This window comes from Syngnathus scovelli, chromosome 9 (assembly GCF_024217435.2).
Source record: "Syngnathus scovelli strain Florida chromosome 9, RoL_Ssco_1.2, whole genome shotgun sequence".
In the NCBI taxonomy this organism is placed as follows: Eukaryota; Metazoa; Chordata; class Actinopteri; order Syngnathiformes; family Syngnathidae; genus Syngnathus; species Syngnathus scovelli.
In genome coordinates, this window is record NC_090855.1 from 8053591 (window position 1) to 8079631 (window position 26041).

Consider the following 26041-nt stretch of genomic DNA (forward strand, 5'->3'; position numbering starts at 1 on the left):
TACTATAATGAAAACAAGTAAAGCGCACAGCTGGATTTCTCACAGAATTTCTGGACTTGGTTATACACCTTTATGATTACACACAGACAAGGGGAGCAGGTATTAACAACGTATGGCTCTGAAGGCTGTAGATTTAAGCGTTACGCCAATTTATTCACTGACAGAAGGCAATAAATTTCAAATACAAACATGCACTGCAGCTACATGCCTGCTCCCATCTGAAATCCCCCTTTCCAGCCATTACTTTCGATTACATTATATAATAGCTGCACTGAAACACAGTTTCCACGTCCCAGTGTAATCTTTCTCTGGAACTGTGAGTTGATCGTGAACGTGAATGCGCGATGACACACACACGCAACCCACAACATCCATTGGCCAATCATGATGTCATGCTTCTCACAGTCTCTCGGCATAACGTCCTGGAAAATGGAGGATAATCCCCAAAGTGTGAAACCATGAGTCTCCCAGGTGCCAATCATATCAGTGCGCATCTGTGTGACCCCAATTTCTGTCAGTGTAACTCAGAACAGCTTGGCTAGAACAAGGCTAATAAGCGGAAGCAAATGTCACATCATCCAAATGCCACCCGTTTACAGTGTTGGTTTGCTAGTCCAATATGACAACAGACGGTTTACATCTGAATAGCACATATGTACTTGAGTGTTTCCAGATGAATCAAAAGTAGGTTGCAATTCAGGTTGAGCCATCACGGAATAAGAAATTCTGGAGGTTTCCACTTGTTGGAAAGTCCATATGGTCTCAAATGAATACGGTAAATTTAGCATAAGTGACATACTGTAGGTGAATGTTATTTCACATGGGTCTATTTAGAAGCCATATATCCATAGTGAAGTCCAACTTTTTTTATTGATAGAGAGTGGATTCATTGGTTAAATGATTATGTTCAAGGGGGACAAGCAACAAACATGCAAGGGGGAAAGAAGTAAAACAAAATAAGTCTTGTAATAGCTTAATGGTACGATATATATTTTCTCTAATATGTGAATGATGAAAATGTCAAAGGTTTTTAGATTGGAAATGACAACAACTGCACACAGATAAAGGTTGTGTAGAACTGCTAAAAAGAAAAATACAGTATGGTTAGTTGTAACTTTTTACAATCAAAAAACATGAAGATTACATTCACTTTCGATAACATGCAAGACTGAGTAGAGGTGGTCTGGAATGTCGTGCTACCTTTCAATATTTATTGTTGAATTAATGTTTGGCAGAGGTTTCTCATGTTCTCCAGTGACTACAGCAACATTCTCAATAAAATCATAGGAAATCATATTACTAAATCTTTGTGACGGCACAATACAGTTGAGCTACTTGCTTGCAGGACGTCTGCATGAGAATTAACTTCTGTATCTTGACTACATCTGCCCTTACATTTTCACCCCCCTGTTGTGCTACTTGCCATTGTTTACCAGAACCATAAAGCACATAGCAGGCCTCTGTTCTTTTGTGCCCAAGGTAGAAAACACTCAAATAGGTCAAAAAATAATAACAATAATACTTTACTAAATGCCAAAAAGACTTTCATTCAACCTTTCATTTTCTTGTGCTAAACAGTGGGTGGAAGACATTTATAATGTGAAGTCACCTCACTCTGTATGCATTCATGGCAGCCACTAAGCAAAGAAAGGCATCAAAGGCAGCCATTTAATACATTCAATGTTGTTCCACTAACAAATGCAACCTGCAATGCACTTAAAGTGAACCACAACAAAGTAGCAATAGAAGGTCATGACTTTGGAGCTTGGAAATAGATGTTGAGTGCTCCAGTGTGACTGTCAACTGTACTTTAAACATGGTATACGCCAAAGCTCAGGGCGCCAAGAGGGCCCATTTTAACAAGCTCCCTGCGCTCTGTAATGCTGGTGGGTGGTTTTACTCCTTGGGGTTTAATGACAAATCTTTTAGGAAAATCAGGGACAACATCATATTATATGTACTTTACATTGACATTTCGCAGGCTACCGCCATCTCGTCTGTTCAGGAAGGATTGGATATGTAATAATATGCAGGGTGCGGGGAGGGGAGGGGGGGGGGGTACACGTGACATACTTAAGGAAAAGAAACATCTTAATGACAGTACAATTTATGCATCTGGACATTCCAAATGCATTGGGTCAGGTGGAGCACTTTTCAAGAGGAAGCAAAGCCAAGACTGGAAAGAAAATACTTTGGAGCTCAACAAAAATGAGTATACAAGCTTGAACACAGGAACCATAATCAGAGTTTTGATGTAGATTAAAAACCTGTGGTTGAATTGTTATAATTAACTTTGATTACAAGAAATTTTCTCATTTTGTTACATTGCAATATTAAATGTATTTATTTATTTAATTCTTCTATATTTGGGGGGTTATTATGGGTATGGTATCAAAATTAGGAATACTGATTCTCAAAAGAGACTCCCGGTTTCTTAAAAAAATATGTTTCTTAAAAAAGTAATTGGTACTCACTACACATTCAGGGATGTCTACTGGACACTGTCTTTAGTTCTGTACAAATAAATAAATAAATAAATAAATAAAATAGAAAGGGCAATCAAGAATGATTTTGATCAGTTTTCAAATGCCTTAAGGTTTGGGAAAGCCCTGGCTCAAACACAAAGATGCAGTGTTATAAAGGATGGATGATGAAAAGAAAAATTGGCAAAAGCGAAAGTTAATGCAGTCCAAATGGAGAACGACAAGCTACTTAACAAAAAACTGGTTCTTAGGACACATGGCAGCCACAGCCTTGGTTTTGTAATTGTTTAAACTTCAAAAACAGCTTCTCTCCTGTGCCTTTGTGCAGCCTTAGTTTACTTATAAATATGCTGCCACAAATAGAGCCCAGATTTCTGTTGCTCAAGAAAACTGAGCTACATGCAGAGTAATGACATTTAGCAGCCTAAAGCAGGTTGACTGAGTGCGACTCTCAAACACCCTAACTCACTCCACTCTTGATCTTGAGCAATCAAGAATGATTTAAAAGCTCTGACAGACACCACCCTGAGAGCACAGATGATTTATTGCTTCAGCATCCCCATCAGATGTACCAATATAAACCCAGGAGGTGATTTAGAATAAGGTCTAGCCAACAGCTTATTTCAGAATAGTCCTTATCACCAACATATTTTCACTCTGTATAAGCTGATAAAACAGCAATCCAAATAGAAACATATAACTGGGAGATAAGTTATCAAGCTAAAGATAGTGGGAGAATTTTGCTGTCACGGAATAAAATAGATTAAAAGCATTTATGAGATGATACCAACTATGTATATTTATGCATCCCTAGATGTAAAAAAAACAATCACATGCAACTAAAATAGAACTAAAAATTAAGTCAATTTGCAACAAAAGACACTACAATAACAGCTCACACAAAGCTTGTCAAACACAATGAATTGTGGGGAAAGATTGCAATTCACAGAATGAAGTCAACATGTTTCTCTTCAATGGCACTTGGACACAATGACTGTACTTCAAAGCAAAGAATCATCCTCATCTGCTTCCTTTCTCATTCAAGGAGGGAACCACTAGCAGCTACCCATTCATTCATTTTAAGATGGATGATAGACTGCTTGAACTTATTAAGGTTACGGGTGAGCTATACGGCCTATTTCAGCAGAGAGACCATGTATACACATTACAGTAAGGCCGTAACCATGATTCAAACCATGACCCTCAAAGGAAGACGTGCTAGTCACAGATGCCTACTAATAGCTGATAGGATTTTGTCATCTACTAACATTGGACATCGTCCTATAAAAACATTGTGTAATAGTAAAAAAAAATAAATAAGTACATTTTAAGGCATAGTCGCTCATTGTAATTCTTTTCTCAAGTTTACATTTAGGGGTGAAAACAAAGAGAGGCAATGAAACAGAAAGGACACATTCTTAGGTTACAATATTGGCTCATAGGAGAAGTCATTGAAGATTTAGTAATGCTTTTAACTTAACATCGTTAGCTTTGGCATCAAGATTTCAACAAACAAACAATAAAAGATACTTCACCATGCATTGTCTTCAGTATGAGTTTGCGGTTGACAAAAGCAAAGACTTGAGAGACTTCAAAAACAGGAGAGATGCTTTTCATTAGTTCATGAAGGGTTCTTCTGAAATTCCCGTAAGTGCTGCAAGATAACATTGTGTGCCTCAGAAGGGAAAACAGCAGTGGCATGAGGCGGGATGGGGATGAATCAAATAAGCCAGTGTGGCTTACGGTAGCAAAGATGTGTGGTCTGATGATGACGGACTCTTAGAAGACACCTATTAATAGTTTAAAATGTGGTATGAATATTAAAAAAAAGAAAATTGAGTCCAGGAATCCTGTTTATGTCTCAAAATGACGAGAAAGGAAAAAAAAGTACTCACTGATTAATTACTGTCTGAATATGTTCCTAGGACTGGGGGAGAAAACATGTGATGTACTCTGTGTTAAGTTCACAAAGGGCAGTTGTGTAAGACCCCCACCATTCCCTCATCAACAATAGCGGGGTGTTTTTGTTCTATGGGGGATAGATGTACCACAAAGATTAGAAAAATAGAAAAAAAAAGAACATTCTGATTTTATTGCATTCTGGCTGAACTGATAGAGATAGTTCAAGATGAGAGGAAACTATCTTTCATAAGCACTGTTTTTTAAGGAAGGGTTTGACGCTAAAACCAAACATATTCAGCTGGCAAAACAAGCAATGAAAACCTTAATCACACGCAAGCATAGCAGTGGCATGTCTCAGCACAAAAAGCTGAAAAAGTGGTGCTTATTTCTCAGCATGTTGACCATGGTGACACATTTTATTCGAGAGGAAAGTGGACGTGGCAGGCAAATGAAAACGGAAGTACGTATAATACTTCATGCTGAGCAGGAGCCCCTGTGTGTTGGTTGATTTTGGTCTTTTCTAGCCTCAAATGTTCCAATGCTGAGGCGATGACAAAATGTGAACATCGGCGTGGCATGCTTGGCACCCTGTTGTTTTTTCTACTGAAGTCCATCACAATACGTGTACACGTCTCTGCAGGATAGCCCTGCTTTTATTGGTCACTCAAGTCTCGGCCTCCCTTTCTACTGCAGGCAGAGGGCATTCCTCACTCCCTTCACCTGAGTTGACACCCGATCTCACAGTAGACCACAGGGGGCCCGATGCCTCTCCGAAAAGATGCTGTCTGCTCAAACAGAATTCCAACCCTGATGATTTAATCTGGAGTTTTCACGCCAATTTCGCCAAAACCGATTGAAGAACCAGCAAATTCAGCTGCTACTGATCGCAAATAGATTGAGTTTCCAAGGGGCCAATTTAAGAGTGCTACAGAAGTCGGACGGTTAGGGTGGAGGGAACTGAAAAAGCAAGGTGAGTTGTTATGACTGGCTGTCAATTAGCAGTTGATTCAAACAAGAGGGTCAGTAAGAGATGGGAAAAGGGCTGAAAAAAAGCTATAGTTTCATAACAAAAGAAGGGCAGCGAGCTGGACACTGGCTAAGAAACGGTGTTGAAGAAAAGATGAGTCAACGGTGTTTCCTAAACAGATGCAAGACTGCCAAAATGGAAAAGGAGATGGCTGTAGAGGGATGGTTATTTATTATCGTACTCAGCGGCAACCGGGCAAATGAGAACAGAGTTAAGCAGGGTGGGAAAAGGTGGGAGCGGAAAAGCAATCTCGCCCTCAGAGAGTGTTAATGGCCAAGTTGATTGGTTAAGAGTAGACCTCTGAGGAAGGCCAACTCCACATTTACAGAAAATACTTTGGAAAAAGAAAGAAATCAAAGCAATCAGCTTTTCTTATTCTCGCTGCCATGTCTTTTTTTTTTCTACTTCTGCTGCATTCTCCATCCATTCGTGCTCAGGCTTCTACCGGTCTGTTCCCGACCTCACTCTTTATTTGTGTTGGCCATAAAACGCTGCTGTGACACATCACTGTCTTGGAAAGTTTCGAGTGAGACATTCTACCTCTCAAAGACAATAATGAAACACTCATCACAAGGAGGAGCACTTCTAGAGACAGCTCACTTGAAACTTTACTGTAGACAAAAAAAGGATCCAGAGTCAGGTCCAAATCTTATGTGCTCCTGATATTTAGCCGACACTGACAAAAATGATCAAGTGATACAAAAGGAGAAGATCAAGTGAGCTTCCAAGTCTTGGACAGTCTAACATTTCCAAGCAGTCCATTAAAAGGCAAAGACTAGACAACAACATTTAACTAAAAGTGACACCTTGGAGTTTGACATACTCGTATAATGGCCACCTTCAAAATACGCACACAAGAAAGAAACATCAGAGAACTGCTGGCCGCTTCAAAGTGTTCTCCGAACCCAGTGACAAACCAAAGGAGCTACCAACCAATCTGTTTCATGTCTTCTGTAAATCCACGTCTCGCCGCAGTTCGTGTTGACTGGCATTGTACTCTGCTTTATAATTAGGTGCTGTAATAGTGAAGCTCTGCGTGAGTGCAGTCAATGTGCCTACTTGAGCAAAAGAAGTATGAACTTATAAGTTATGAACAACTGAAGGATTCAGAATTTACAGGTTCTTTTGTAGAGTACCCTTTTCTCTCAGCCGTGGTGTGTGCGCTTCTATACGTGCACTTGTGTGAGTGCTGAAGGAAGTCTAAAGCCCCGTTTCCCATGCGTGTAATCATCCCAGGATGAGGTGGAGGATGAAGCCGTGCGGGACTTCCCCTGCACCAGAGGGTATTTTCCTCTTCCACTGTGGTACAAGCACATGGCTGACCTCGTCCGCATCCGTGTGTGAGCGAAGAGTCAAAGAGACACGAGCTGCTCTTGATCGGGCTAACCGTTTGACGGAGAAAATAGCTGGGCAACCTTCGGGAAATGCGAGAGGACGATCGTGGTAATGACAAATTATATATGAGCCACACACGGTTGCCAAACAAGAATGATTTGTCGATGGACAGGTGATGGATAAAAGTCAAAATCAAATGAAAAGCTGTACACTTAGCAGACGTTTCATTAGGTACACTTGCACAATCAAATTACCTAGACAGAAATGTTCTGTAAGAGTTGAATGTTGAGACACGCTTTCACACTTTTTAATACCTAAGTTATTTTTTATGTTAATACCCAATTTAAAAAAAAAAACTAATGACCAAAAGTATTAACGTATCAAAGCAAAACCACCGCGATTGATCATCAAACTGTCAAATCAAATAATCATTATTATCTTTGAAAGAGGATTGTATAATATTGTATTGTGTGACAACATTGTGCAGGTGTGACAAAAATAGATAAGAAGCAAACAGAAATTTGTCCTGCACTCTAAATGTGAGCAAAGCAGAGCTGAGTACAATCGAGGTGTCAAAAATGATAAATAAATCGATAATAAAAATAAATTACAGCTATTTTAAATGCAAAATAATTGTTTACTGCCAATGTTTAATTCAAAATGACCCCAATTAAGACATTTGCAAACAACTGCTTTAGCTTTGCATAAACATAATCAAAGCAGTAACTGAATCTGTTCAAAGCAAATAGCGAGTACATTTGATATTGATATTGATTAATGGAATAAACAACAAAAAATGGTTCAAAAACAATAATGGGGTGATACATTTTGTCATCCATCCATCTATTGATTGATTGATCCATCCATTTTCTGAACAGCTGGTTTTCAGCCTGTCTAATCTGATTTAATTTGATCAGATTATTAAATCAATTGATAGACTAATCGATTGGCAGTGACAGCACTACATTACAGTACCACTGTCCCTCAGGTAGCAATCTGCATACTGTGATAATGTTAGCATGCAGAGAGTATGGGGACCATGTTTATGTATGTATGTGCATGCGTGTGCGAGTGAGGACAGACTCGTGTGTGTTATGACACTGCCGCCCAAGTCCAAGCTCTTCTGTTATCTATTCAGAGCTGCTTGACTGAATCATCTCCTGCTGCTGAAAGCTGCCTGAACCAAGCCCAGCTTCACTTCATCATGATTAACGTAAACCATCTAATGGAGCAGGTCCACCAGGAAGCGAGTGTGGAAAAGTAACCCATACAAAAAGTTATGAATTCATCCAGGAACACTGCAACACCCCAGACATAAAAGTCAGGACATTTTAGCACTCTAGCAAGAAAAACAAGAACATTACGGATGCATTTATTGTGTGAGTAAATTGGATGTGTCTAAATTTGACTTCAATCAATCTGCATGTAGTCTAATTATGATTTAAGTGGCGAGGGGTGAACAGCGGAAACTGCGGATGAAAGACTATTTTGCACAATGGCATAAAATGCCACAGATCATGGGAACAATCACAGCCGATGACAATACGTGACTTTCTCACACACACAGCTCAGTGAATTGAAACGAGCGAGTCCCACACAAGGCTTCCATGGAGAGCATGTGCGCACATTGCCCACATGCCTGCTTCGCCTCACCACTGCCAGGGAACCCAAAAGCCTCTACAAAACAAATTCATTAACCCGGACAATAAAACACAGCTGTGAGGGATGATGGGAACTGTTTGAAATCAGTGCGCGGGATTGCGGGGAATCTGTTCAAGTCAAACAGCATGTTCTCAAAATGAGTGGGAAGGAAAAGAAAGAAGAAAAAAAAAGACTTAGAAGTAGGGGACACTGAGGAAGAAGCAGTGTTTAATCCAAATTGCTGACTGAGAGCAGATATGCCTTTTAAGCTTTCCTAAAACACAATAAGCAACTGTTTTTAATAGAATGTTGATAGCATGTTATGAACAGGATATATAAATGAAGTACAAACAAAACTGTCAAACACTATAAATATCACCCATGAAATTGACTGGTAATTTACAAATATAATCCTTCCAAATCCAATTTTTTATTCCTTGGAAACTGTCAAATGAAAATGAATTGAATCTTTTATGGCTTCTTTGTACGCCGTGAGCAAAGAAACTGGCATCTATTGTGTTGTATTCTGAATACATCAAAAGCTTTCACTCTCGGAACTTCCAACAGCAAACAATGTCAGAATTCATACGACTGATACGATTGTTTTGGTGTGGCGAGTCGAATGTATTAACAGGGGTGAGACAGATTTCTGGCACAGCAGATTGGTAGGCCTTTGAGTTGGGGGGGATGCGGTGATCAAAAACACCACGAGAGGGCCTCGTAGTTTGCACAATGGGCTCCTGCTGATTGACCAAAAGAATTCCTTGCTACTAGCCAAGAAGCGGGAAGAAGCAGTTAAAGTTAACTCACACCACTGACACAGATGAAGATGCAGAGTTTAAACACGTGGAGCCACTGATCTAAATACAGAGCATATTTATTGTGAATAATAGCCACGTATACTATGCTAAATTTATGATTTAGAAAGAATTATTGGGAGAAAAAAAGTTCATGGCAATAGAAGCATAATCCTACATAGGTGGAAACACATTATGCATGTGACCCAATATAAAACACTTTCAAAGTGTCTTAATAATATGCATGTAACCTGTTTTTATTAAGATAACACAAAAAGTCTCTGATTACAGCAAATGTTAAACACCTCCCTTTTTTGTCTCGCTGATATTAGTCTGCTTTGAAGTGGTGCTACTGTCTCATCAAATTAACCACTGCTGACTCTGGCCCCCCATAAGTGCTGAGCCAATGCAGAATATACGCCAGGGCTACTACTAGCTCAGTGAAGAAAATCATTTTCACTCGTGGAAGTAGCACTTCCATTCCAATGCCACCAGGTTACTGTATAATGTTCTGCAGTAGTACTAACGTGACTCAACAGTTGGTGACAAATTCCTTGTGATGATTTTGAATCTGATCATTGAAGAGTGGATCACCACTATCCCATCAAGTTTTTAACAGACCTCCCAGAGTACTTGCTATTCTTTCCCATCTCGCCTTGAACCTGGATGAACCTTCCATTAGCTGCCCCACAGCAGAATCAAGTCATGAATCATTAGCAGTCAAAGGTGAGGCCTTCAAGACCAAATCAAGAGCAGATGTAAAGTTAGCACCTCCATGGCTCGAACTGTTTAAGCAACAAAGGAAATTCACAACTGATTGGCCAAGATTCATTATAACACGCTACTGTACTATTAGATATTACATAAGTTAATTTCAAAATTGTAATTACTTTTATTCTTTTCAGAAAAGTGAATGCTTCTTAGCGTTGAGAAAATTCACATTATTACATTAAAATTAGAAAAGAACTCCAGGTAGCTCAGCTTCATGCCTGTCAACTCAATTCTTTTCATTTAATTTAACCATGTCTTTTTTTCCCTGTCCTTAGCTCTTCCTTATGACTCTCATCCTCACCACAGCTGGTAAATATTTTTATATTGTGTTCCATTAGCAAGTTTTATTGAGCGGTCAGACTGGGCAAATGGCGCCTGGGAGCTCCCTGTCCTGTAAACAATAGAAAAAGGCCCTGAAAGCTGCAGCTGAGCACAGCGCAGAAAACTAAAGCCACATTAGAGAACCACTGTGTGCTGAGTAAATATTTAAATGTGTTGGATGCACCTCAGTATAGGCGCTAGTCGAGGGGGAAATATTTCAAGAAAACACTCAAGATGGATTTTCTTTTTAAATCCAAAGCCGACAAAGGTCAGTCAACTCAACTTTGTATCATAACATATATACAATATATAAAGCGTAAAACTGTATTATTTTGTAGGAACATCTTCATGTCACCAAATTAGCAAAGTCAACATAACAAAGTTAAAGCAGTGTTTTTGTGAAATGACCATACATGAATTACTGGGAAATGCAACGCATGCATGTGAAATGTGTAGTCGATACCTCAGTGCCTTGCACAGGAGTGTCCATGCCCCCCACGTTGTCTCTGAGAAGCTGTTGAAGGAGGTGCACCTGAGCAACGCTGAGGTAAAAATCCAAACTGCTGGTCACATTAACTTCAAGGGAATGGCCACAAACCACTATGTCCTACAAAATGACCAACAGTGCAAATTGCAAATCAATCAGTGACGCTGATGAAAATGGACAATTCATAAACAATGTCAAGAATTATAATTGTCTTGGATATATTTTATCTACAGTAATACACTGCTTGAGTCATCGCACATAAATCATTATAATTCCTCCTACGTTTTCCAAATCCTTGGGACCTGAACATATCATATTTAAGATGTCAGTGTAATTTATGAATTAACTGATATGCATTGTCAAGGGGCATGTTAGCGTGGAGAAAGTAGGCATCAAAGAGGCAGGAAGTTGGAGTGAGCTGTGCCAGAAAACATCAGCTGTATAAGCAGAGGTTTGAACTCTGGGGGTCAAAAGCCTCCATTACATGCTTTTCTGGCTGTGGGATTCCTAATGAGGGCCTTACTGTATGTAAAGAGGTGAAAGTTGAGTACATCTGACATCTCCATAAATCAAGAGCAGAGAACAAAGCCCGCAGTACCCATTCCAAGAAGGTCAAGGTACAATCAGGCATCATTAGTGATCAAACTTCTACTGAATTGAGAATCCAACTTTCCATGATGCAAACTAAAAGAAAACTTTGACATGCTTTGTGCTGAGTCCACTGACCTCTGCTTGCCCCGTGTCAAGGGAGAGATTCTTACTGAAGATGATTGCGGGGGCAGCAGTCACCCGTACAGAGAAGTCTGTCACAATGGGTGTCAGGATGGCCCGACGCTCCTGGTGCCTCCTGATACTATGCAAATACATGGAAAAACAAACAATTGTTAAGTATTAAAGGTGATTTTCATTAAAAAATAAACTGTTTTGATTTAAAAGGTGCGAGTGCATCTAATCAAACCGAATGGAATCTTTCAATTTTAAACTATAGAAATACACCCACTTTTACGGTACCTTACTGGCACGAACACGGTTAGACACATAGTGAGACATTATTTGACAACTCCCAATTGGGAACAACCTTTAATTCTATACACAAGATCAAACTGAGACCTTCTCACATCGGCTTTCTTCCTTTCACTTATGTGCATTCCCACAATCAAGTCATATTTGTGGGAACATTTGTTAGCAGTAAAACAAATATACAGGCCCGTTTTATAAGGTGGTGTTAATTGCCACATCTGCTGCTATTAAAACAATCACGCTGTATGCTTTACAATATTTATAGTTGGCCGGGATTATAAAAAGCCCTGTTTCTAGGTGGCCCGGTGTACAGTACTCAGCCAGAACCAATATCAGGTTCACTTCTCCAATACAGATGTGCATTACTGCTGCCCTCAAGCTATTATTTTCTGACACATTTCTTTGAATAGCGGGCAAAAGAGGTTTAATGCGGAGGTGACATGATCTATGGGGGCAATTGGTGTTAGCTAATCTCTCCTCAGACAGGGATTGAAACAATGAGTGTCTCGTTGCAGGGGACAGGTGCTATCATTCAGCAGAAAAGCAAAAACGCATAGGGCTCAGTTTACCCGTAATATACGGGGGCCTCTGACATTGAGCTGTGTGTGTGTGTGTCTCCCTACACCTTAGAGTGGATGTGGTGGAAACAAGAATACATGGAAAGTGTGGCTTTTATTTTGCACAAAACTAAACAGCAGCAATATCAGTGGCATGTGCAAAATGAGAAAGGCCTGACAAGCGGAGGGATGGAGAAAGTTCACAGCGCCCTGACAAAGGGTCTTTCCTATCCAGCAACTACACACTGGGATGAGGACAGATCCTGTCAGTGGATCCATGGTGCTGGAATTTCCTCACGAAACCTCAGGAAGCTGACTGAGGCCACTGTTGATCCAAAACTAGTGGAACTCTAGTGAACCCAAAAAAACTGTGGAGAGAACATGCCTCAAGTCTCCAAAACAGGAGAGAGTGTGAGGGTATCGATGTGGAAAACAAGGGGAACGTGAGTGCTTGGGAAGTGGCGTGCATCAAATCTTGTTAGGATTGAGGTGTTAATTTTTCAGATGAATAAAGATGACAAGTAAAGCGGTGCATTAGGTTTAATGATTTTTCCAAGGCCTTCATTTTCTGAAAATGCAATTACTGATTTTTAATGTTTTTAATGACCCGCAGAAACTCAGCTCCATGTTCATCCCAAAAAGATTTCAATTGAGAGTGCAACAGTAAATAAGTCATATGTGCACTAAGGGTGAATTCAAATAAAAGCAATTCTCACCGTTTGTAATATTTTCTTTTTTCTGGAGTAATGTTTTATATGTCTCTAATATCATTCCAATGCATCACTTCAAATGTCATTTTATGCTTGGGATGTGCTCCCAATGTTTTTGTGGGGAAAACCTTTTAAATTGGGCAGTTTGCCCCAGTTTTAAACCCATTGCCAACATCATACATAGTCTAGTCATGTAAATTAATGCAATTTAATGTCATATTTGGGATCTTTGTATAGGATGACAAGCAACATGGCAATCATCAGTATGCGCAAAAATGATTTGGGATCTTAGTAAATCAGCCCCTGCAACCAGTTGATGTCCGATTTGAGATTTTTAAAATGTGTCACTAATAATCTTTGTTTGGACCATGCTTCAGATGGCCTGCGTCTATGGTATGTTTCGAATGACCAGATATCAGGTCTGCATTGATTATTCACCGCACAATTTCACACTTGTTTTTAGTAGACAAAGACAAAATTAGAATTCTTAGCCCATGATTGTGTGATTTTTGGATCCATTCCCACACAAAACATGAGACGAAAAACGGATGTGAGGCCATACAAGCTGTAACGCTCATGCTTGTTTTAGCTCCCAAGCCTATTAAAAAAGAAGCATCAAAAGTGTGTAATTATGTGTTCAGAGAGGCTCCATTAAAGGGAGCGCTACCTCAATGAATGCATATTGCTCCCACATCAATACTTCACAAATAAATTATGGGACATTTATTGCTGACAACACACATTACCTAAAAATATTATTAGGATAAATCAATACAAAATGTATTGATGTTGTCCAAACTATCTGTTTCCTCATCACTGATGGCCAAAAAGATTGGTTTAAAAAAAAAAAAAAAAATTGGTTAGACAAAAAAATAGTTATACTTACCCTAAACAACTTTAAGTAAAGTTATTATTATCTAATAAAAAGTGATGTAGAGTGGAGACTTTCCTCCACCATTAAAACCTCTTGAAACTACCAGTTGAGCCTTTTGCCAGACCAAATGCCACAACACCATCAGAAGACAGAATTGTGAGTCACTCACAATTAACGACAGCCTCAAGCAACTTTCATCTGTCCAAAGCCCAAAAGGGTTGTCCCTCCATCAAGTAAACAGATTTACTGAACAGTAAGTCCAATGATAACTCAAGTTTTCACCACTGGTTGAGCTGCCAAGTCATAAAAATATCTGGCTGTGTTTGACGTGCTAAATGTTTAACGTCACCTCTCACTCAGTTTCTTTGGCAAAGGCATATTATGTGCATCTTACATATGTGTTTGTGACAGCCGCCGTTAGAAATGATTCCGCCAGACATTAGTTTAATGAAAAAGGTGGGGTAAAGTGTGATGACTTCCTTACAAATGATGATGGAGTTAAACTGTCTGTACGCGATAAAGCAATAATATTTCTTCTGACCTGCTAGCCATGTTCCATTCCAGGGCCGGGTTCTGGGAGTTCCTCTCACTGTCCGCGGATACACCTCCCTTTATTCCCTCCTTCTCTGGCTTAAGTTGCTCCCATTGAGCTGTGCCAATGTTGATAGACTGAAGGTCGACTTGATATTGACGATCCTCAACCTCTGAGCCTGGGTCACGTAGGATACCAAGGTTTGATGCACGTCTAAAAGAAAAAAAAAGATTGGATTGTTACCTTGGTGCACAATTCAACAGAAACATAGCATATGATTGTCACACAAAATTATGTTATATGAATTCCACATAGCAGGGGCGGAACGGTGCGATTTAAGGTCCCAGTTGGCTTCCAATTCGATACAGTAAGGGAATAGAATTAAAAACATAAGGAAAGGATTTAATAACATGGGGGGGAAAAAGAAACATAAAAAGCAATACATTCTTCAATAAATGAAAGCTTCTCAAATACATCTAATTCTCGATTTTACGCGGACTTTGGGGTCCAGAATTTGGGAATCGCGTCAACCCCGAAAGCGCATTGTATAAAAAGTATTGGGTTTTTTTCATTTTAGAAAGGCATGGTTTTAGGCAGCCGGAAGGGTCCTTTATTACGTTAATTTATTAAAATTCTAAGCCGAAGGGGTTCATTCATGTAAAATAATACGAGCAATAAACCATAACAAATATCTTATTTTATTCAGAAACTTTTTATGTAGAAGTCATAACATACAGTATGTTCTATACACCAACAATTACATGCCGACCACAGAATATACATCTTTTTTCATCGCTAAAGAAATCGGATGAGCCTTTCTAACAAAATCTTTTCCCCACCAAGTCGTTCGGTACTACCCAGCCAAACAAGGCCACAGACTACACCTGTGTCATCAAGTTTAGGTTAATGACATCCTACTATTGGCAGAAAATAGTGTCTCGGCAGTAGCAAAAGAGTACCATAGTTTTTAGATAATGGCTTCATCGCCTCACTTTTTGTTACTCCCTGGACACAAACACAAATCTGGCAAGAGATGGAGAAAATAAATACATCATATGTAGGTATAGCTGGCTCAGTACTTGAAAAGATCCAAACACTGTTCCAACAGTGCCAAGAAAAGATGATGCACTCCAAAGACAAGATGCGCATGATTTCACAAAGCAGAAAGGAACAATCACAATCGAGCATCTGCTTATGACATCAGAGCTTTTGGTTTGTTATGATATGTTTATTTGTGCTGGTGAATTCAAATGAGTGCTTAAATGGAATAAATAAGAGCTTAAAATGACTACAGATGTAGTGGCAAGCCGAGTAGTTTTATTTAGTTCGGCAATGTCAGTGCTAATTTTCATTCAGCGTTTTCCTCCCTTAGCCACACGAGAAAAGCCTCCACGAGTGCGTTATGTTATGACATATGCATCAAATACAAAAACAACTGTGATGGGAGATCAGAGGCGCATAACCAGAGTTAGCTGGATTTGTTGACACACAAACAAGTGAAACAGATCCTTAATCAACATTTGGAACCACATTTATCAACATAGTTAGATTTGAATCAAGCCAAGAGCGCAAGTATGATTTGGGTGGGATATGTCACTCTAGATTGATTGTTGCATTTTTTTTTTGTTTCTTCGCGTAACATAACCTCCATCTTCTGCCCATCCACAAACTATCTTTCACATTAAACAAACCCAAGTTCCCTCATACGCTTTCCAAATTACCTCTCCACTTAGCAGAGCCTCTTACTCATAATCAACATTACATGACAATCTGCAGCCAAGTTTCTACATTACTGAGCTGCAGGGTCATCCCCCCAGTGATATAAATATAAATGATAAACATTTTTCTTGGTCATGTACCCAATGGAAACCTGTGTGATTTAATATCAAACGACATGTTTCAGCCAATTGTAGGAAACAAGAGAGCTTCATTTCTGACAAATAAGGAGGGGAGGAATTTTGGGAGCTTCCCTTGGGGTGCAATAATAATTGAAGCCAGATCTCTTGTTGTACATGTGTGTTGGGGGAGGGGGGGGGGGGGGGGACTGGTGGTTTGACATATTTGATTGGTCATGTGAGGACCACACTGCATGGCCAACAGGAGAAAGAGAAGGCCTTGGGAAAGCACAGCACTCCCACTACCCACGTATGACCTAAACATGTAGAGCAAGGCAGGTGGAAGCCACCATTCCTTCTCATGCTTTTATCACACATCTGTGTGCCACTAATGCATGAGAAAATAGTGAGGAAAATGAAAACAACAACTAATAATTGACACCCTTTTCCAGATGAGAGAGGCAGGACAGGAGGGAGAGTATTTGAGGAGAGGGGGGGCACATTGTACCTTAGTTTGCCCTTGTTCGTGAGCCAACTTTATTTAATAGCTGGGAAATACCAGACAATTTTTTTTAACGACAAAATACTGTACATTATGTACCGCAAAAAAAAAAGATCAAAAGTGCCGTAAATGCCGTAAGTGCACATATTGTGGCACTCATGGTCATTATAGCAAGAAGTAGTTTACCTTCTTTAGGCAACTACTCAATTTAAGTTAGAGGAGCCAATTGGAGTTCAAATGAGGCAGCTTGTTCCAAATTATTTTGGCAGGCAAGTCAAACACTACCAGTTTGAGCACTGGCAGTATGTTGAACGAAGGACCTGCAAATTCACAGGTGAGTCATCACAGTAACATACGGTACAAATCTTGATAGCCCAAATTCCCAAGATATATCGAAAGAAATGTTAAAGCAATAATAGTAAAATAGTTACGCCCTATCGTCCATGTTTTGATGTTCTTTGGGTCTACGCATGTGTTTGACAGAACATTAATCTTGATTAGTCTCATCGGGAAGACTTCTGGGAGTATTGGTGATTGAGGTGTTGCAGATTAGGGGATCATGTGCTGATAGAATTAAAGGAGGCACCTTCTGGAAACCGTATTGTGTTAGCTGATGCCTTGAATGCCGATAAATAGCAAACACAGACACAGGCGTGCTCGCCAACTCTGCTGCTGCATGTTGTAGCAAAGTTAAGTGGAAGCCTAAAACGTGGGGAAACAATGCCTTTAAAAATCAAATCCAGACATGGACTATATATTTGCATGACAGCGGAGAAATAATTGCTAGAAAAATAAAGTTGAATACCTTGAGAATATTGCAGCAAATTATATTGTACAGCAATTCATATTGTAAATAAGTAAAAGGGCTTGTTAAAAGTGCAATCCTACGACGGACTGATTACCATGCTGAGGTTTTGAAGGCTAACTGTGGTTCAAGGTTGTAAAATAAACCACAATGGGATCTGGTTGAGGCTCACGGCCTGATGGTTGGAGTGTGAGAGCAGTGAGCTGTGTTAAAACACTAACAGGGGTGATCGCACAGGGTGACGCGCACACGTGCACGCACTCACACACGACTTTTGCAACTTCCATGCATACCCTTTCCCAAACCCCTGCCCCCGGCCAGTGGTACAGGAAGCAACAGTGGAATACTGAGCAGTGCCAGCTTCTGGGTCTTGTCACTCCGAAAGCCACAACTTGAACCCACAATCCCGGACCTGTTTTTCACTTCATTTCCCCAACAATCACTTGCAATTCATGTCTCCTTGCACTTCTTCACTGAGGCGACTATGAGCCAATGTGTGTGTATTTAGGGGAGATGAGGTCCTCTGTTTTTACACTGAAATAGAAAGTTCACCATGTCCTTTTCTCAACTAATTCAGCAATGTTAAAATAGAGATGTTCCAATTCAAGAGTGCACCACGCACATTGGAGCTTCCAACATTGAATGCCTCTGAAGTCATACAATGTCAAAAATAATTTATGGTGGGTGTTTCATGCTTTTTCTTTAGATTTGCGTGACTTTTAAAAACTTTTTTTTTTTAATAAAAGAAGCGCGCAAAGGTTGTTACGAATGTGTCAAGAAAAACAGTAAGTTTGGTGTCCCAAAACCTTTGGATGCTGTTGTCACTAGTTATAACAGTTAAGGTGGAGTGTATGTTGTTGTTTTTTTACACTTGCTTGGCAAATGTAAAAATAGCAAAAACAACTGGGATAGATTGTGTTTGACCTGAGATGTTCATCTATATTTGTTTTTTTTTTTAATGATTTGAGGTTCTGGTGTTGTTCCATCATAGCTCAGAGTTCACCCAAGAAGTCCTTATTGGCATCCAGCAGCTCTGTGAAAGCATTACACTGCACAGTGGCTTCTCAATCAGTTTGCCTTGACTGCCACTTGGCAAGTGTGGCTGTTGAGGGGGAATTCATAAGCATCATGATTCATACAACTTGCAATTATTTAGTAAGTTAATTTCCCTCCCTGCCTACAATGAATTGCCAGACATTCTGCAACGTATGAACTGTGGATTTACGACCCCAGTCAACTAATCAAATAACTGTTAAGCTTCATCCACCGATTATCTGAATTAAATGGTTTGAATTACAATGCTTACCAAGCCTCAGAATGAGGGGGCAAAATGATGTGGTGGAATATATGGTCAGCAAAATATAAAACACCGTCAGTCACAGTTTCTCCTTATTAATTTTCGATGACTTCAACATGGCTGAAACCCAGCCACAAAGAAAATAACATTTTGAAGACGACAACAACAAGCTACTCCAACTGTGTCACACTTGGCTGAAGAAAAAACTTAATTTGGGTATTTTAAGTCAAGTGTGTTTTCCCCTTAAATGGGCTGACACATGATAAAGAAAAGTGCAGCTTTCCGGCTCTGTGATTTAGAATTGATCAAATTGGCAGTTTCGTGACAATCTTGCTCAGCATGACTCATCTCATCTCTCAGAACTCAAATGTATACCACCCTCAGGAAAGTCATACATGATCGCAGCCAGACAATGAGGCCCTCTGTTTACACTGCAGTATACAACACAAAATCAGTGTTTGCAGTATTTCAACATAAGTCATAGATCGCCCTCGCAATTTACATGTCAGGGAAGTGATATTATTCTATACACAGTGGGTGTCGGATGTGTAAATCTAAACACTGGCAGACGTGCTCTCCATGATGGCTGGCCCGTTGGACATATCCGGCTCATCCAGAAAACAATCCATGTGTAACGACCATGTACTTCATTTGACCTTAGTCATTTAAAGGTGACCTTAAATGTTTTACAGTTAGGAAACCAAACAACAAGATGTTGAGTACCATACATCGACAATGTGTTGCAATCTCGTACTGGGTTTTGAGTCTCCACATACTGTGCTGTATTACTCTTTGTTGAAATGTAAAAACATAGAGCGATTGCCAAGAAAGAAAAAGCTGGCCATAAAGAAGGATACAGTTTTATATGTTTGCCTTCCTAGCAATGTAGAACCTTTGTTAGTGCACCCACTGCTGGTACCGCCATTACAGAGCTCATTTGACGGCTACCAAAATAAAGGAACTTTCAATGATTAGGAATTCAATTTTAATTTAAAAAAAACAACAACTACCTGTTCAATGTGTGGTTTTAACGGGTATTGTGCAAAAAGGTGTTTGTATACTACTGAAGCACCAGTTCCATAGATATGGAAAAAAGGCACATATGCTCTGCGGCTCTCAGTGTCAGCACATCTCATACGTGTGGATGTCACAAACACCAAAATAACAAGGATGCCTGCAAGTTGCACTGAATATGGTCATGCATAATGGCACTCAATCACAATGAGGGAACTAAGAAAACAAGGCTCCATAAACTCGCCTAGTGGATAGTTATGTTTTATAAAACATGTCAGGCTGAGTTTGGATCTTAAGAATTGGAGGTGTACATGACTTTTCAGACGCCAGTATGAAACTATGCTTGTTTCCTGCCAAGCACTTCCATAATGATATAATAACACCATTTTATTCTGAGTCAATTTATCAATTAATCTTTCAGCACATGGATGGAAGAGATTACTCCTAACTGGCTGTGGTAGGGAAGAAGGGAGGGGTCAGGGAGGTTTCTCATACGGAGTCATTTTAAGCTACTATATTAGACAAAGCACATATAGCACTAATTTAAAGTTAAGTTCGATATACAGTATACCATATAGTGTCTTTTATAGGTCCAAAGGATGTTTAACAGTATTTTACACAGGTAATTTATAGTGGAATCTGGGTTCCCAAACAGGGGTGGTCCATCCCAATCCACAGAAGGCATACAGGAAGTGTGAACAGGCCATTTAGGCCATTTAGGCACCAGCTAAATTGGATCTAAGACCAAATGCTGATTTGGCCACTCCAAAATCTGTTATTTTTATTTTTTTTTAGCCTTTTAGAGGTGGACTTGCTGATATGTTTCGCGTCATCGTCCTGCTGCACAGCACAAGCGCTTGATCTCAATGGCACAAACTGATGACCAAACGCTCGCCTGCATGATGTTTTTTGGAAGACATTGGAATTCTTTGTTCCAACAAATCGTTCGGTCCGTTGGAAGCAAAGCAGACCCAGACCATCAGACTGCCACCACCAAGTTTGTTTATTTGCATGCTGTTATTATACGAAATGCTGTGTTGTTTTTACAACAGATCTAATGGGCTACAGACCTTCCACTAAGTTTTGTCCTGTTAGTGCATTTCTCAAAACGTTTTGGGAATAGCAAATCTAAGTCTGTTGTGAAAAGCCAAGTATGATTGTTCACTGTGTGGTAGGACTATTGACTCATACTTTGGCTGGGAGCGGGTTTCATAGAGTTGTAAAATTAGAAATTAGGCCCACTTAATAGCTGAAACAACGAGCATTTTTTTCCCCCACTTGATATTAATTAGGAGGTCATGTATTGCGATTCTGGTTAACATTCCAGACAGACACGCTAAGACTGTTTATGAAGATGGCCATTTTTATCTGTCAAAGAGCGGGCCATTGGCAAAGCACTTTGAAGTAAATTACCCATTGTTTACAACAATTATTGAATCCTGACAACTGTTTAAAGCTGCAAGATTATATATCAAGGCCGTATCCTTCTTTGGATAGAAGCTGATTTTTTTCCCACAAACAAAAATCATGGAGATAATGGCCGTATTTGATGAGTATTGTATACATGGAGTATTGTATCTGCTTTGCGGACAAGCTGAAAAAACACAATTTGATAGCTCCAACAGTAGGTTCTTTGTGGTCACGTCCGCCTCAATTCTTAATGACAGTTTGTTTGTCTTAAATACTGTAAGGAGGATGAAACTCAGGCTCAATCCCATTCCGTCCTAAACCTAAAACCTTGCCGTAAATATTCTTTGGAGAGGCAAAGACAAAGGGGTAAATAAAAAAAATAAAAATAAAAAAATGGCGTACTAAACGTGCAACATCACTACTTGGGGTTACATGCTGGTTGTGTTGGAAGCAGACTATTTCCCTTCAATGACGTTTAAACTAGCTCTATAGTGAACGTTTACCAACAATCCAGAACACGTAATTGTACAAAATTATAAAACATCTAATACAACCATGAGCGTCATTAGAATGAAAAAAACCCTCCATCTGATTCATCTCACATATGTGCACAAAATAAAATCTGATTTGCAACATGAGAGTATCCACAAAGTGCAGGACACTTCCATTTTCCTTCTGTACCCCTTTGAGGAAAGCTCACTAAGAGAGTAAAGTACTCTGCTTCATTATTGCAATTAGAAATGCTGATAAGATGAAGAGTAGTATTGTAAAAAACACTTATGAAAGAGAAACTTTTAAGTTGCAGTGCAAATTGTGTTAAAGAAAATGACTGATACAGCAGTCCCCTCACCCCCACAAAAAGCAGAAAGCCCCCGAACAGTAAAAGTTCCAACTAGTTTAAATGGTCCATTACGAAAATAAATGACAACAATATAGAACATGTGTAAGTGAAAATAAATTGGCCCCTAACGGCATTTAAATCCACCCAACCCAAATAGTTGCATGTACTAGTGGGAACTTTAAATGGACACAATAATTCAAGAAAACATATAAATCGTGATAAAACTGACATTCCTGTGCCTCAGACCTTATTTAGAAAAAAAACATTCATTACACTGCATGCGTATGCCAAGGTGAATGGCTCAGTAATCCAATATAAACTAATCTTAGCTCCAAAGCCTTATCTTAAATGGCACTAAACACGAATGGCTATTGCAAAAGGCTGTAGTTGGAGCAATGACAGGATTGGCTAGGAAGGGAGGATGTAATGTAAGTGCTTCTGTTGAACACAAAATGTGTGCAGAGCACATTCCAGGTGGAAAGCATTAGAGGAGATGGCACATCAAACAGGGCCTGTTTTTGTCTCTTTCCTGCAGCCATGGTGGCAGGAAATGCTCTACAGCATCCTGTGATCTGACCAGAAAGTGACAGCAGAGAGGCGTCCAAATAAAACGGGAGGTTAAGAACATGTAGAAAATGTTCAAGAGCATCCTGCAGAGAAGTGGGGATTGGGGGTGGTCACATAAGATACATAATAATGACTGCAGTGCATCGCCTAATACAAAACAGTCATCTGAAGGTGAACTCGCCTTGTTTTAGTTGGATGGAGAATAAAAGAAATTAATTGAGGAAGAAGAAGAAGGGGAAAAAATAGACACGTATGGATTTTAAAATAACACTTGGGCAGGTTTTGCGTTAAAAAGTGTTCCCAGATGTTAAGACAGTGTCTGTGTGTCCATGTGCACAATCCTGGACAGTGCAAGTATGGTGACCAGTTGTATTTTATACAAAGCATTTAAAAGATATGATTGGAACATTTACATTCATCTGACACAATAATGTCTTTCTCACATCCTTACTAATGGATCTGTCACACAAATTAGTCCTTAATAAACAACTATTGTACATATTGCACAGCTCACTAGCACTCACATGCAAGCAAGCACAGATACAGAAAATATACGGTTTATCTTTACGCATACTGTATGTCAATGCCTGTTTCAAAGTGACAAAATACTACTATTAATAATATTATTTGGGACTACTTTTATATAAATTTTAAAGAAAGGCAGAGGTCCTCTGTTTATGAAGTGCATGTCTGTAGTTGACTGTAACTGGTCTTTCTTTGAAACTTCAAGACAGGCATCCGAAATGTATAATGACACTTTACATCATGAATGATCTCATTAGCAGTCACACAAATGGAGAGACCTGAGCAGAAACATAAATAAATGCCAGGCACCGCGCCTCGACAATTGTTCAATGATGATATGAAAGTAGGACATTGAAAAGCGTGATACTTTAAACCTTGCATTCACCATTACTGAGAAAGGATGGAAATTGAGCCAACAATCTGATATTTTATTACAACATATATACTGTAGGTACCAAAGAATTTTGCTTGAGTCAATAATTTTTCCCCTGATTACATGTGTGAAACTGGAGCTGGGCAGTAATAAATTGAGGGGGTTCGGGCGCTGACTGGCGGGCTGCTGTGTGTGTGCGCCGGGTATGCTATGGAGAGAAGAAAGAGGACCACCACAGTAGAGCTGTCCATGTGGTGGCTTCACATTTCCCTCTGTGGTTAATTCAAATCTACAATGGACACACGCGCGCACACACACCGACAAGTACACACACGCACACACACAGGATATCAAAAAATTACACACCCCTGTTCTACCAGGATTTTACAATATAAAAAAATGACACCAAGATAAATCATTTCAAAACTTTTTCCACCATTAATGTGATCTATAACCTTTATAAGTCAACTGGAAAAAAATAAATCATTTCCAGTGGGGAAGTAAAAATAAACCTATGAGATAATGTGGTAATAAGTGGGAATGTGGCTGTGTTCAGAATTAACCAGTCATGTTAAATCCAAGTTAAATGGGGGGGTCAGCACACACCTGCCACCATTTAAAGTGCCTTTGATTAAGATCCCCAAAGTGCAGATGTGCTAGTATGCTTTTTGTGACATTTTTGAAGTCCCATCTCACAGCAGAGATCATGGTCCGGCAGAGCATTTCCAGAGTATCTGCAGTGTCTCATTGTTCAAAGGTATCATTGAGGAGAAGGGTGCAAAATAATTTCCAAGATATTAAATATCCGACGAAGACATAGAAGACATTCATTACTGAGTGAAGAAAATATGGCACAACAGGAACAATCTCAGCACTGGACATCCCACCAAAATTGTTGAAAACTGGTCAGAGAGGCTGCCAACATTGAAGGAGCCGCAGGAATTTCTGGCAATTACAGTTGTACATGTGACAACAATCTCTCGTAATCTGTCCAATTGCCTCTCATTGCAGCCCACAGAATGGGGTTGGATTAGATGTGGGTTGAGCTAAATGTCTAACTCCAGAGGTGGTAGGAACGTCCATTTTGATGTCCATTTGGAGTGAACGGAGTGTCAAACAGCTGACGGAAGCATGTCGTCCAGTGTGTTGAAACGAGGGAGTCGACGTTGGCTCTAGATGTCTGGATCGCTGAGTTCCAAATTTGGGGTCAAAAGATGATTGGGATGGGTACAGTACCACATGTACCCAGCAGACAGTACAATCCCTGGGGTGGCTGAAGTTAATATTCGGCTTTGGGTTATTTGATAGAAGGCACTTAGGGGTCATAACCATGCCGAGGGTCAGTGGTCGAGGTTAGGTTTCAAGCTTAGGGATCTGGCTAGATGAGACCTATTTGGACATACCTCCACAGTCTGTGTTCCACTTTTGTATTCCATGAGTTCTGCTACTTGTAGTGTTCTGCAATCTGGCTTTTATAAATCAGTTCATTTTGTTCTGGATTACAGATGGAAAAACGTTTTCATTAATAAGTTGTGTCAAAGCTATTATTTTATGTCTTTGACATTGATTATATTATGTGCTCAATGTCCACAAACTGAATAAGAAACATATTTTGCAGCTCTGCTTTACGCTTTCACTGTATGTCCGTAGGAACAACTATGAGTCCCTTCTGGCTAAAAATTGTTATCGAATGTAACCAAACGAGTGTGCAATTCGCTAATTTCTCTAGCCAGTGTCTACTGGAGAAAGAAACTGAGCCATGGCTCGTGTAAATGTCCAATACCCCCCTCAAGGACTTGGAGCAAAAAAAAAAAAAAAAGAAAAAAAAGTTCTGAGCACAGCTTCTGGTTCTTTAGTTTGGTTGGACCTCCTGGGGTTGTAATATGCCTCTCATTACACAAGCATTAGACAATTACCACTGGATTCTCATTGGTTTCCCAGAGCTATGCTTGTGGCTTCACACATGGGCATTTAAAAGCATCTGCACATTCCTTCTTTTTTTTCTTTTTAGGTTGATGTCGACCCCCCCCCCCCCCCCCCCCCCTCCTCGCTTCAGCCAGCCAATTGTCTTTTCTTTGATGCGATGTTCTACTGTGTAGCAGGTAACTACTGACCGCACGCACACTCTCAAGCTCAAACAAGAATGTTTCCATGTGAACACCTCTGAACTGTATATTCAAAGTCCTTGCTTTGTATATTGATGAATTGCTCGCTTTCTGATACTTCAAGGTAAATCTTCCCAAAAAGAAATTAGTGGCGACATACTGCCGACCACCTGGTGCGTGATACGCTGTGTGGTTGACCACTCAAAGGCTCTCTGACAGCTTCAAACCAACCACAGGATGCCAGAATATCAACATGTCATGCGCAGCGAGAAAAAGAACAAAAACATCATAATATGCGAGGCTGGGGTTT

At 39.8% G+C, this 26041-nt stretch overlaps 1 protein-coding gene across 3 annotated transcripts in view; it reads right to left on the bottom strand.

Annotated features, from left to right (window-relative positions):
* Positions 1 to 26041, bottom strand: part of LOC125974911 (intermembrane lipid transfer protein VPS13B) — a 212407-nt gene that overhangs the window by 69452 nt on the left and 116914 nt on the right. For all 3 annotated transcript variants that reach the window (XM_049729841.2, XM_049729843.2, XM_049729842.2), the window contains 3 exons: positions 14467 to 14670; positions 11491 to 11617; positions 10741 to 10884 (listed from right to left, as the gene is read on the bottom strand). In XM_049729841.2, coding sequence (XP_049585798.1) covers positions 10741 to 10884; positions 11491 to 11617; positions 14467 to 14670 — 475 coding nt within the window. The remainder of the gene's footprint in view (positions 1 to 10740; positions 10885 to 11490; positions 11618 to 14466; positions 14671 to 26041) is intronic.